Consider the following 14,686-nt stretch of genomic DNA (forward strand, 5'->3'; position numbering starts at 1 on the left):
CTGCGGGTAGGTTGTCTGCTCCGGGTGACTTGTTTCTGGCTAGAGACTGAATTGCTTTGTTTATTTCTTCCAAAGTTGGTAGTTCAGTATCCTCCTGTTCTATTTCTATATCATATCTACCTTCAGCTGTACTTTCTCCATTTAGTAGCGTACTAAAATGTTCCTGCCATCTTTCTAGTACTTCCACTCTCTCGTTTAAAAGAATTCCGTTAAGGGCCTTGACTTGGTTCGCTTGTGGCTTGAAAACTTTTCTTTTTGTGTTAACCTGTGTAAAATTTTCTGTATTCGTGTTCCCTATTAAGGTTTTCCATTTCTTCGAACTCTTTATTGATTTGTTGCTGCTTTTTCTGTTTGTGTTTTTGTTTTTCCTCACGTCTCTTTACTCGATATTCTTCAACATTACTCCTAGTCCTTCTGTTGATCATTTTCAGATACGCGTCGATTTTTTCTTTCGTTACTCGTTGGCATTCCTTATCAAACCAGTTGTTTCGCTGTCTCTTGGGTACTTCACACAGTACTTCCTCTGCGGTCTCTTTGAGCGTGGTTTTCATAAACTCCCAATTTGTGTTAAGTACAGTGGGATATACCTCACTTCTGAGATGTTCTGATATTTTACGATTTAAGCATACTTGGAAGTTTCTTTCGACTTCAGTACACTTTAATTTATTAACATTAAATTTGATTATTTTTGGTTTAGTTTTATCGTTCCTGGCGTTTGATATACGTGCTCTGATACGTCCAGCTATGAGATAGTGATCGGAGTCAATATTTGCACCTCTATAATTTCTGCAGTCTAGTATATCTGATCCATGTCTTAAATCAATCAGTACGTGATCTGATTTTGGGTCTGATGATCTGGCGATGTCCACGTCACTTTATGTATACGTTTATGTTGAAAGTATGTACTACTGATCGTCATGTTCAGAGATGCTGCGAGATTTATAAGTCTCATCCCATTATCATTACATTCTTTGTGTATGCTGTAAGGTCCTATGGTTGGTCTGTACATCTCCTCTTGTCCTACCTTGGCATTCATGTCTCCGATAATCAACTTAGCGTCATTATTGGGACACTGTCTATATTTTTGTTCTAGTTTCTCATAGAATTCTTCTTTTTCTGTGTCTGTTTTATCCTCAATGGGGGCATGTGCGTTTATAAGACTGTAGTTAAGAAATGTTCCACGTATTCTTAGAACACATATTCTATGATCTATAGCGTCAAAACCTATTATTAGGTTATTAACTCTTTTGCTAACTACAAAGCCTAACCCAAAGATATGTTGAGTTTGATGACAGCTATAATATATGGTATTCAGAGTCTTCTGGAGAGTACCGGTCCCTTTCCATCGCATCTCCTGTATAGCTGTTATGTCCATATTATATTTGTTAAGAGTGTCTAAGAGACATTTCATCGCTCCTGCAGAGTACAATGTTCTCACGTTCCATGATCCAAATCGAATATCCTTTTTTCGTTGGCGAGATTGTCTACATAAGGTCCGTCCGGTTTTTGTTTTTTCAGCTTTCGTAACAATTCTTTTTTTTTCAGGGTAGGGTTGTTAGCCCTACGCCCAACCTCCAGACTTGGAGGACCAGAGACTCTTCTGTTAGGGTTACCATACCTTAGTCTGTTTTGGTTCGCGGGTGGTATTTTATTTCCCACCTACCCGCCGATCCTGGGGACACGTCCGATGGGAGACAGACACTCCACACGGAATTTAAGAGTCTATATGCATATATAAACAAAAAAAAAAAAAAAATTGCTTGAGTGGAGACCACGGGCTGACAAGCGAAGCCGAGGAAGACCCCAACGCGATGGACCGACGACCTCAAAAGAATCGTGACCAATTGGATAGCAGAGGCGCAGAACAGAAGCAGATGGAAAAGTCTAGAGGAGGCCTATGTTCAACAATGGACAACTCAGGGCTGATTGATGATAATGATGATAATATGTATATATATATATATATATATATATATATATATATATATATATATATATATATATATATATATATATATATTGTAACGTTAGGCACCAATTTGTGACGTTCCAACGAACATTCATTGGGTGCCAATTTGTAACCCTTCGAGGCTCAATTTGTAACATCCCAACGTTGAGCTGCTGTTGTCAACTTGTAACCGCCAACCTTAGTTTGCTGCTACAACCTGACTAACATCACTAACAACGTTGGAGCGACAAATCGTTTCCCGTTGGGACCAATTTTTAACGTGATAACCCCTAATGTATCAATTGCAAAATTGCTACATTAGACGTTATACGAAACACTCCCTGGCTAGCTCACTCAGGACGTGAATATGGCCTACTCTGGAGCAACACACGCAAACAAGTAAAAAGAAGAAACAATACACAGTTAAATTAACACATGTTTATTAAAATATTAAACAAAAAGGGGAGAAAAATACATGTTTAAATATTATATTGAATTTAAATAAAAATTATTTGACTTCTTGCTACAGTGTTACATTATAGTAAGGAAAAATGCTTGTCACCAAATCCTAGGTTTTATCCTGGTCTTTTCTGCTATGGTTGTTAGCAAGCCATGTTGTTAGTTGTGGATTTTCTTGCCCTGGAGTCAACTCTCCTATTGGAATGATAGTGCCATTCTCAGGCCGGTTGGTCTTCTGGATGTTAATATAATTTGACCCGCACCTGAGAAATGTATCCCGGAGGTTGACTAAAATGAAGAAAAACACACCTTGCTTCAGAAAATGGTGAAACCAAAATGAGAGACCTTGCTTGGGGGATGAATAGGTGACCAATCAAATTTAACAAAATTATATCATTATTCACCCAAGCAAGTCGAGAAACAATTCTTATTTATGTAGCAAATAAGTAAAAGTAAGGATATATAATCTTTTTAAGCAAATGGTAATTACTTTTTACTACTGAAATATTCTAATATTAATTACAAAGCGGATTCGGTAAAAATGACAAGATATATTTATTGAAAAGTTAGATAATTTAGAATTTAGAAACATTTCTATATAGAAATGGTAGTTTGTCAAAAGTTAATTATTATTAAAATCAAAAGATATTATTAAGGATTTAAATTCAATATTTAAAACTGTAAAAATATTCGTAAAACTTTTACATACTATATTAAAGAAACTATATATTTCTTATCGCTAGTTTTTTATATAAAATAAAAAAAACATAAGAAATATCCACAAAAATATGTACCTACTTACATATGATAATCATAAATAATGAGATTAGAATTTTCAAAGTTAAAATTATAAAAAGATTTTTATACAACAGGTAGAATCAGGAAACCGATAAAATATATTAAACTCTTACCTCCTAATTCAGGAGACGACACAACAATTGGTTATTATACTTTTACAAAAGTCATGAAGAAAATCGACATTTTTAGAAATAAAAGCCATTATATCGACTTTTGTATCGAACGGGAAGGGGGAAATGTCAACAAAAAGGAGTCTTTGTCACTAGCATTAAACTAAACAGAGAATAAAGATGGCACCTCTCGTTCCAAAGTAACAGAAATAGAGATGAAAATAAAATTCATTCTTTAGAAACTTGAGTAAAAGATAAAAATGATGATTATTAAGAAAATAGGAAAGGTAGATACTGAAATATACACATATGTCCAAAAGTTTGGAATATTGGAATATTTCATGTTTTTATTGATTTTTACATGTAAAATCTTCTGAATAGTTAAACATTATTTTGTTTTAATTCTCAATAATACTAAATAAATCTCAAAACCAGATAAACGATATGCAAAAAAATTATTTATTCTATTGGAGTGAAAAAGATACAATGTACAACTTACATTTAAAAATAAATTAATATAGAAAAAAATAATTTTTAATAAAACTAATAATTAGTATTTCCTCCATTGGCCTGTATGCATGCCTGTAGGCAATTTGGCATGCTGCCTATTAACTGGTCGAGCTTGGTTTGCGGAATTCTCTCCCATTCTTCACGAGCAGCATCTTTTAGTTCTCGAAGTGTAATAGAAGGATTGTTTCGCTTCTTGATGCGTGTTTTGAGAATGTCCCAAGCATGTTCAATAACGTTCATGTCGGGGGAATTCGAAGGCCACTGTAATTTAGATATTCCTTCTTCTTTCAAAAAATTTTGTAATGCTGCCGTTCGATGAGGAGTCATGCATAAACAAAAGTTCATCAACTACTGCCCCTCGGAATAGACGTACGACAGGATTTAAAACTTCCTCGATGTAGACAGCACCAGTGACTCTTCTCTCCAGAACCAGCAGTGGCGTCTGTGTACCACTCATAATACCACCCCAAACCATAATACTGCCACCTTCAAATGGGACACGCGGTTCGGCTGTTTCTAGTCGGGCTTGTCGTTCTGAGGCCCTCCAAACCAGTGTTCTTCGCGAATTAGATACTAACCCAATTTTTGACTCATCAGAGAACATCACGTTATTCCAGCTAGGACCATGATGCACCATTTCTCTAGCCCATTGCAAGCTTACTATTTTGTGTTGGTAGGTTAGCTTAGGAACACGTAGCGGTCTTCTACAATGAAGAAATATTGTGTCCTTGAAGCCTAGAAATTTCTCTGGATATACCACTTGTAGATTCCAGACGATTTCTACGAGCTATTAATGTTATTTGCCGGTCTTGTGCTGCTGTTGTACATCGACTTCTGCCACTTCTGGGACGATCCTTGACGTCATTTGTATCTTGGATTTTTTTTTTAATTTTTGATACAGCACTCTGAGTAACATCAACAATATTCGCGATATAACTTTGACTAAAGCCCTGTTGTAACAAAGCAATTACTCTAGATCTGTCAAAATGAGATATTACGTTTCTAGACATTTTTAAACGGCTCAATTCAAATTTAAACAAAGACTGAAATAATGTGTAAATATGCTAATCAGCTGAATATGACGAAAATCATACAAAAACGATTCAAATATTTTATCATTTTCATTTAAAAACGGTCTAGAATGAATATCAACAACAATTTTAAAACCATCATAAGCGTAGATATATTATTGGTACGTATTCCAAACTTTTGGACATGTGTGTATATATATATAAAGAAGATAGATTTGGACGCCAACTGGTTTTTATACCAAATACCAGTAAAAATGAAAAGAGAATAATGAATCAATTAAGTAACGATATAATTCTGATACAATCTATATCTGAGAAAATATATAGAAAAATAAGAGATACAATGGAGTATATAGAAGAATATGAATTATGACAGAAGATATGGAAATTGGAGAATAGAATTAACGAAATATATTAACATAAGAAAGAAAGCAGGCAATGTAGCAGTTATAACGCTACACACTTCCACCACCCAGTAGAAAAATTTCGAAAGTACCTTGAGAAATTTTTCTCATCACTAAACTCATTATATGTTATGATCATCAAAATAATAATAAAGGTAATCTTTACCAAATAATAAAGTTATCTAGATACCTAGATATAGGTATAATAACTTGTAAGTTTAGGTACTATTATTTAAACAAAATAAAGTGAAAATGGTTAACTTGTGATAAGATATAAAAATTAATATACTTATATTAACCTAAGTCAAAAAAATAAATGACTATCACCCAACGAATTATAGTATCCGTTAAACTAAAATTTTAACTACATAATTATAAACTATGTATTACAGTATTGTAATACTATATACACTAAATGACTTTAGAGTGAGCACTCTGGGTATTATTTCATCCCCAACGAATTATAGTATTCGTCACACTAAAATTGTAAGGTAAATAATCCTATGCTATACCTTATAGCAATTCCTTACAAGGCTTTAGAGTTAATACTCAGGGAAATATTTTATCCCAACGAATCATAGTATTCGTCACACTAAAATTATGAGGCAAATATTTATGTGCTATACATTGTAGCAGCATGTAACAGGGCTTTAGAGTTAATACTCAGGGAAATATTTTATCCCAACGAATTATAGTATTCGTCACGCTAAAATTGGTCGTAGACCAAGAGGGAGAAAAGCTACGTTAAGGGTTATCCGCAATCTTTGGTACTGTACATCGATTATACACTGGGCCGATTGAAATCATGTTGGTATAAACGCAGTAGCCCATAATCCATGGTTAAACCTCGAAAGCGCTCCTCAGAGACGACAGTCCTGTGTACTATGAACCCCCCGACGCCATACCCTAAAGACAACCTTACCATTAAAGGAAGATCCAGTGGTATAAATGTACATCTCCACCACAGTTCGGTCCAATATATATGTAATTACATAAATATCATACAAAAACAACTAATATGGGGACGATGTATCTATCACTCATGGAGATAAACATCGTTAGAAAGACATTCTTTCAAGAATGTTAGTTCTTAAGGGAAGCTAATTTTAAACCAAGGTAATTATGATATTAGCAATATCACTAGATATGCATATAATCATTAAGTTATAAAAGATAAGATATCATAATCATCACTAATGCAGTAGGTATATAAATCCAAATATTAGTTATCATAATACTAATCTAGATTTTAGTTGCATATATTGCATGAGATAGTATGAGTAGAACATTATAAGCAGTTAAGAAAGATAAGGTAAACATCAAAATATAAAAGAAATAAGTAAAAATTTAGTAAGACCAATCTAGACATCTAAGTATAAAATTTACACAAGATGAAAAGAAAACTGCACAAAATTATACTCAGTTGAACTGAAGAAGAAAAATTAGTCATAAATATACTTTGATTTAAATCCAAACGTTATGCACCTGTTAGAATAATAAAGTAATCTATACAGAAAAATTGTATAGAGCAAAGTTATACAAGAGGAAAAAACAAAACCTTTCCATTGTCATTTCAAAGAGACACAACCCTACACCAGTTTTCTAAATAGTAGTATGCATAAGGTTAAATCTACCTTGTAAATGCAATAAAAAATTTCAATAAAATATAACACTCAAGAAAAAGAAAATTCATTGTAGTTATGCATTGATGAGGGCAATCATTGTGAACTAAATCAGAGAAACTTATTATGACTAAACTTCAATAGACAGTATAGTCTGGAAACAATTACATTGTTTATTAAAGATAAGAAGATAATGAGAATGAATTCTCGTTATATTGCATATGCATATTTATGGACTAAGGCAAGTCAATAAAACAGCAAATTGACATTAAGCTAGTATAAGATAAAGTAATTTTTGTACCAAATAGTATCAAAATTAAAGGTAGGTAAATATCAAGATAATTAAGTAACACAAGTAATTTTGATTGTCAGATAAAGATAAGTATATTCTTCACAATACCTAGTAAGTCAAAGTTCTACACAAAAGACATTAAAGATACTGCATAAAATTTGGCTCACTTATGATAAAGGAAAATACAAAGCAAAGATAAGATAAGTTGTGGTAATATCATATAAAATTTCTATAACACTAAACACTATCCAGGGATCTACACAAAAGAAATAGAACTAGAACTGCATAAATATAGACGTATGTATTTAAAATGTTAAAGACAATTCGAATGCAATCAAAAACTTCAAAGCTTCATAATCTTACACCAGAGGTTTCTATAAAAGAAGATATATGCATAAGATTACTTTTACTCTAAAAGATAAAGAATTATGCCTAACGCAACACCCCTAATGGGTAAATGGAAAATATTAACGCCCTTGTTAATAGTGTTCCTGCAGTGACCTCAAGTCCCGTGAAGATAAATCATCCTAGGCAATTTTTATGTGCTTGTCCGAACCCACTCAACGGAAAAACAAGACACTTGCACTAGGTATGAAAATTAGACATAAGTTATTACCGCAATAGTTTTAATAACACCATAAAGGTAATACAAGTAGCTAACTTGCAAAGGTAAGAGATAATGTGTTATTAAACGAAGATAAAGATAAGTAAATAACAATCAAACTTGTGAAAGGTAGTAGATAAATTTTCTAGCAAAGGTTCTCATAACTAAATATTTTATTGAAAAGTCCATAAATAACGAAGATATTTGTTAACGCAGGTAATAAAAATATGTATAAGCTTAACAAAAGAGATAAGAAGATAATTTAAAATATATGCAATACAAGATATATGTAAGTTTAAATTACACTTAAAGGTAAGATATAATAGTATAACTGCAAGTTTTACTCAAAAGATATATTTTTAATATGCATTACTGATTTTCATCGTCACTAGAATCAGTGACATCTAATTTGATATCCCTGACATGAAAATTTCCAAGATCATTTCCATCTAGATCCTTTAAATTGTAGACTAATTTAGACAAAACTTTATTGACAATACAGGGGACAAATTTTGGCGCTAGTTTTGGAGAGAAATCATCGACAGCTTTTGATAGGACAAAATTTTTCTTCCAGACTTTATTACCAACGTGATATTTGACATCACGTCTACGAAGGTTATACCTGCTAGAATTCGTCGCATAAGAGTGACGTATTCTCTTTTGCACTTCTTTGAAAATAGAAGACATATTTTCTAGTGGTCTTGGGTCGAATAGCTTGTTATTAATATTAATGACATTGCTTGCTTTGTCTTCTATTGCACCAAAGAAGGAACCGTCCAAAGGGATATTTCTGTCAAAAGTTAGAAACGAAGGACTAAATTGTGTAACTTCGTGTTTGGCTAGGCGAATAGCCTGGGCAATCTTAAAGATTTCTTTGTCCCAATCTTTATGATTATCATGTATAAAAGAACGAATAGCTGTTACGATAGTTTTGTTAACTCTCTCAGTAGGATTTATTTGAGGAAAATATCTCGCATTATACCAAATTTTTTGTACTTTATATTTATTCATTAAATTTTTGAAATCATTGGAAACGAACTGTTTCCCATTATCAACTGCGAAAATTTGTGGTACCCCAAAGATAAGAAAAACTTGATTTTCAATAAATTTAACAATAGCTGTAGAGGTAGCATTTGCCATTGGATGGACAAAAATAAATTTCGTGAACCAGTCGACAACAACTAAAAGAAAACGATTTCCATTTTTAGATCTAGGATAAGGACCTAATAAGTCAGCAGATAAAAACTGAAATGGAAAATTAATATCTCTGTACTTTCCCATTAAACCAGCAGGAGGTACATTTCCTGGTTTACTAGCAGCACAGATTTTGCACTTACTGATATAGTTTGCGACATAAAGTCTCATTCTAGGCCAGTAATACAATTCCGTGATTCTAGAGAGCGTTTTATATACTCCTAGGTGAGCAGCTGTAGGATCATCATGAAAGAGTTTCAAAATATCTTTTCTGTGAGGAGACGGAACGAAAATTTTCCATTCTGGGGAAGGATCTGAAAACTTATTCCTTGAAAAGATATGCTTCTAAAGAACATTACCATGAACTTTAAAAGCAGGAAATTGATCTGGATTATTTTGTACTTTTTGTACCATATTATCATACCAAGTATCTGTTTTAAGATTAGATAAATCTAAAAGAGAAATTTCAGGATTTTGTTCAGGTATTCTAGAAAGGGAATCAGCCACAACATTTAAAGAACCACTACGGTGAATGACAGTGAACTTGTGACAGGATAGTTTCATTATCCATCTGGCAATTCTAGGAGAAGGGTTTTTCATGGAATATAACCACTGTAAGGATGAGTGATCAGTAATCACAGTGAAGTTTTCACTTCCTTCAATATAACACCTAAATTTTTCAATAGATAATAAAATAGCCAGCAGTTCTTTCTCAGTAGTAGTGTACTTACGTTGAGCTTTAGAGAGAGTTTTACTATAGAAAGCTATAGGATGCTCTAAACCATCTTCTTTTTGAAATAATACACCCCCAACACCAGTGTCACTTGCATCACAAGCAAGATAAAAATGCTTGTCAAAGTCTGGACTAGCAAGAACAGGAGCAGATGTTAGTGCCTGTTTAATCTGACTGAAAGCTAAGTTAGCTTCTGGAGTCCAAACAATAGACTGTCCTTTCTTTTTACCCTTGAGTAAATCAGAAATGGGAGTACAAATGGATGCAAAATTATTCAAAAATCGACGGTAATAACCTATCAATCCGATAAGTCTACGAATTTGAGTAGTAGTTTTTGGAACTGGATATTCCAAAATAGCTTCCACTTTAGCTGGGTCAGTTCTTAACCCTTGTTGATTTACAACAAAACCAAGAAACTTAAGAGAAGGTCTACAAAACTGACACTTTTCAAAATTGACTGTAAGATTTGCATATTTAAGTCTCTTAAACAACATTTTAAGAATTTTGATATGACAATCAAAGTCAGGACTAACAACAATAATATCATCAAGATAATAGAAAACATAAGGCTTCAGTAAAGGACCTATAACTGAATCCATAACTCTGCACATAGCTTGTGCACTATTATTTAAGCCAAAAGGTAATACATTAAAACAGAACAAACCTCTATTTTGAACTGTAAATGCAGTCTTTAATTTGGATTGATCATCCAAAGATATCTGATAAAAAGCTTGTTTTAAATCGATTGACGAAATAAATTTAGCATCTCTTACTTTAGATATGATTGAATCTATTAAAGGCATGGGGTAACTATCAGGAACTGTTATCGAATTAAGTTTTCGACCATCAAAACAAACTCTATAGGAACTATCTTTCTTCGGAACCAACCACAAAGGAGACAACCAAGGTGTACTGGTTGTTAATGGTTCGATGACTTTCAACTTAAGCATCTCATCAACTCCTTCGTTGAGAATTTTCTGCATAGCAGGCGAAAGAGGATATTGTCTTTGCTTAATTGGTTTCGCATCACCAGTGTCTATATGGTGAGTATACAAGTGGGTTCTACCAATAGAATCTGTTGGGCCTATTTCCTTAAACAGTTTGACTACCAAATGTAGTTGTGAAAGCTGATGGGTGGATAAATTCTCTGAACTTACTATAGTATTAACAACACAAGTTGACAGATTAGCTGTACTATACGAAAAATTTGTGAAATCCAAAGAAATTCTAAACAATTTCATAAAATCCATACCTAAAATCATTTTATGTGAGATAGAAGGAACCACTAAAACTTTTAACTTTTGTGTGCTACCAGATAAGGTAACAGGTAAAAACACATAACCTAAGGTACTTTGGACATTACCATCAGCAGTAGTTAGCTGTACTGAAATATCATAGTGAAGATGCAAATTCAGCTTCTTAAGAAGAAATAAGGCTGGAGAGCCAATAATAGAGACATTACTACCAGAGTCTACAAGTGTAGATATTGTTTCACTGCCAATATTTATTGAAATATATGGTCGATTATCCTGTGTACGAATATCGAGAAGAGGATTAGTTCTACATAAAGTATCAGACGTTGAAATTAACGGAAAAGAAATATTCGCAGGATTTAAAGAAACATTGTGCGTTGTATCTATGGGAGTTTTGTCTATAGGTAAAGGATTAAAATCACAATTAGAATCAGAAGTTTCAGCTCGCGTTTTAATAATAGGTGGTAGTTGAAATGTTACTCTGCTTGTCCTTTGTTTGAAGTTTTCTTCAAATTTTTTCCTGGTATGTTCTTCCCTTTTAGGTTTGATGCAGACATTTGACTGCAATGAGGTTGATTCCTGTCCACTATCGAACAACCTCGCGCTTCGTTTTTTGAACATTTTGGGGCAATGTGACTTAATAACGTTCTTAAAACCGCAACCATAACAAAATTTATTTTTCTGGTACCTGCACTGAGGATACACATGACCATGCAATTCCAACAAATTTCATCAAGTGAATTTGTTTCATATGAAAATTTCTTATTATTATTATTAAAGTGGGGTATAGATAACGCAGACTCAATTCTTTTACAGTAAGAGGTAAGATCAGATACAGTGTCTATATCGTGCAAAGCCAAAGCTTTGATGTAGTCTGGCAAAAGACCACGTCTAATTTCAGATACTTTATCTTTCTCTGAAACGACAGAAGGTAAACGGAAGAAAAGAGCTTCAAAATTAGAGATAAATGTAGATACAGGTTCTCGAAAAGATTGCCTTGTAGAACGAATTTGTTCCCACAAATTCCTCTCATAATCTGCCGGAAGATAAGTTTCCTTTAAAGCGGCAACTAAGTCAGACCATGACTGAAATGTCTTTTTAAGAAGATGATTATGCCACCAAGTGAAAGCATTGCCATCAAACAGATCTCCTGCAGAAAGAAACAGGTCATCATTAGAACAATTCCTGGAGATTTTAAGCGTCTCAATTTGTTCAAGAAAAGGAATCAAAGGCTGTTTGCCGGAAAACTTTTGAATTCCCCATTTATAAATGGGCACAGACTTCACTACTGAAGATGCAGTATGTGGTTCTACCCTAACTGGAGTAGATTCTGAAGGAAGATTAAGTTTTTCCACAAGCACACCCTCAATTGACAATAATTTACTCCGTAACTGTCTTTTGACTGTTTCCTGCGTTGAAGAAGTGGTCTTCAGACGAGATACACGGCCAGACAAATGAGTTAAACGAGAACAAATACATTTGTACCTATAATCAGACTTACTACCTGAAAATTCATCGATGATACTAGATAAATCAGCAAGAGTAGCCAAGGCCTGATTATGGTCTTGCTCAAATTCAAGAGGGACAACTGTTTCAGAGAAGCTTCTGTCTGATGCTTCCTGAGACAAAATTCCACTAAGGACTCTTCTTTTCTCATCGACAGTAGAAGGAACCTCAAGATCTCTAATAATTAACTCATAGGTTAACTCATCAGTTTTCAAATGCTTAGGGTTGATGGTAGCCATTTTGTAAGATTATTTAAAAAACAATAATTTATGTAAACCAACAAGTAACCAAATCAACTTTAAAGATAAAGATAATTAAATTTACGAAAATAATATAAAACTACTGTTTTATATTTAATTAAGTTTTAACACTACCCAACAACACATGGACTTGTCAAGGTTAATGATAACCAGCAGACAAAAAAGGTTGGTGATCAAAAAAAAAACTATCAGTAAAAACTAGATAAAAAAATAAGTATAAAAAAGTAAGTAAGATAGAAAATAGATATTTTTACTGAAATTTAATAAATTTACTACTCAAAATAGGAAGAAAAATGTTAAAGATAATAATAGCAAGAAAATATAAAAGTATTGTTTCAACTAAATACAAGAATGTATGCATTACTCAGAGTATATTACGTTGGTGCGCCAATTTGTAACGTTAGGCACCAATTTGTGACGTTCCAACGAACATTCATTGGGTGCCAATTTGTAACCCTTCGAGGCTCAATTTGTAACATCCCAACGTTGAGCTGCTGTTGTCAACTTGTAACCGCCAACCTTAGTTTGCTGCTACAACCTGACTAACATCACTAACAACGTTGGAGCGACAAATCGTTTCCCGTTGGGACCAATTTTTAACGTCATAACCCCTAATGTATCAATTGCAAAATTGCTACATTAGACGTTATACGAAACACTCCCTGGCTAGCTCACTCAGGACGTGAATATGGCCTACTCTGGAGCAACACACGCAAACAAGTAAAAAGAAGAAACAATACACAGTTAAATTAACACATGTTTATTAAAATATTAAACAAAAAGGGCAGAAAAATACATGTTTAAATATTATATTGAATTTAAATAAAAATTATTTGACTTCTTGCTACAGTGTTACATTATAGTAAGGAAAAATGCTTGTCACCAAATCCTAGGTTTTATCCTGGTCTTTTCTGCTATGGTTGTTAGCAAGCCATGTTGTTAGTTGTGGATTTTCTTGCCCTGGAGTCAACTCTCCTATTGGAATGATAGTGCCATTCTCAGGCCGGTTGGTCTTCTGGATGTTAATATAATTTGACCCGCACCTGAGAAATGTATCCCGGAGGTTGACTAAAATGAAGAAAAACACACCTTGCTTCAGAAAATGGTGAAACCAAAATGAGAGACCTTGCTTGGGGGATGAATAGGTGACCAATCAAATTTAACAAAATTTTATCATTATTCACCCAAGCAAGTCGAGAAACAATTCTTATTTATGTAGCAAATAAGTAAAAGTAAGGATATATAATCTTTTTAAGCAAATGGTAATTACTTTTTACTACTGAAATATTCTAATATTAATTACAAAGCGGATTCGGTAAAAATGACAAGATATATTTATTGAAAAGTTAGATAATTTAGAATTTAGAAACATTTCTATATAGAAATGGTAGTTTGTCAAAAGTTAATTATTATTAAAATCAATGATATTATTAAGAATTTAAATTCAATATTTAAAACTGTAAAAATATTCGTAAAACTTTTACATACTATATTAAAGAAACTATATATTTCTTATCGCTAGTTTTTTATATAAAATAAAAAAAACATAAGAAATATCCACAAAAATATGTACCTACTTACATATGATAATCATAAATAATGAGATTAGAATTTTCAAAGTTAAAATTATAAAAAGATTTTTATACAACAGGTAGAATCAGGAAACCGATAAAATATATTAAACTCTTACCTCCTAATTCAGGAGACGACACAACAATTGGTTATAATACTTTTACAAAAGTCATGAAGAAAATCGACATTTTTAGAAATAAAAGCCATTATATCGACTTTTGTATCGAACGGGAAGGGGGAAATGTCAACAAAAAGGAGTCTTTGTCACTAGCATTAAACTAAACAGAGAATAAAGATGGCACCTCTCGTTCCAAAGTAACAGAAATAGAGATGAAAATAAAATTCATTCTTTAGAAACTTGAGTAAAAGAATGATGATTATTAAGAAAAT

The 14,686-nt window shown here is 33.0% G+C and overlaps 2 protein-coding genes across 2 annotated transcripts; both read right to left on the minus strand.

Moving 5' to 3' along the window:
* Positions 1 to 260: 260 nt before the first annotated feature.
* LOC140442231 (uncharacterized) lies at positions 261 to 1,375 on the minus strand. Its single transcript, XM_072533308.1, has 2 exons — positions 1,008 to 1,375; positions 261 to 873 (listed from the first exon to the last, which is right to left on the minus strand). The coding sequence occupies exons 1-2, from the start codon at positions 1,373 to 1,375 to the stop codon at positions 261 to 263; spliced, it is 981 nt and encodes a 326-aa protein (XP_072389409.1).
* A 7,942-nt stretch (positions 1,376 to 9,317) lies between these two features.
* Positions 9,318 to 12,703, minus strand: LOC140442232 (uncharacterized). The gene is made up of 2 exons (XM_072533309.1): positions 11,795 to 12,703; positions 9,318 to 11,606 (listed from the first exon to the last, which is right to left on the minus strand). Exons 1-2 carry the CDS (start codon positions 12,701 to 12,703, stop codon positions 9,318 to 9,320), a joined length of 3,198 nt encoding a protein of 1,065 aa, XP_072389410.1.
* Between the last annotated feature and the right edge of the window lie 1,983 nt (positions 12,704 to 14,686).

Source organism: Diabrotica undecimpunctata, chromosome 5 (genome assembly GCF_040954645.1).
Source record: "Diabrotica undecimpunctata isolate CICGRU chromosome 5, icDiaUnde3, whole genome shotgun sequence".
Classification (NCBI taxonomy): domain Eukaryota; kingdom Metazoa; phylum Arthropoda; class Insecta; order Coleoptera; family Chrysomelidae; genus Diabrotica; species Diabrotica undecimpunctata.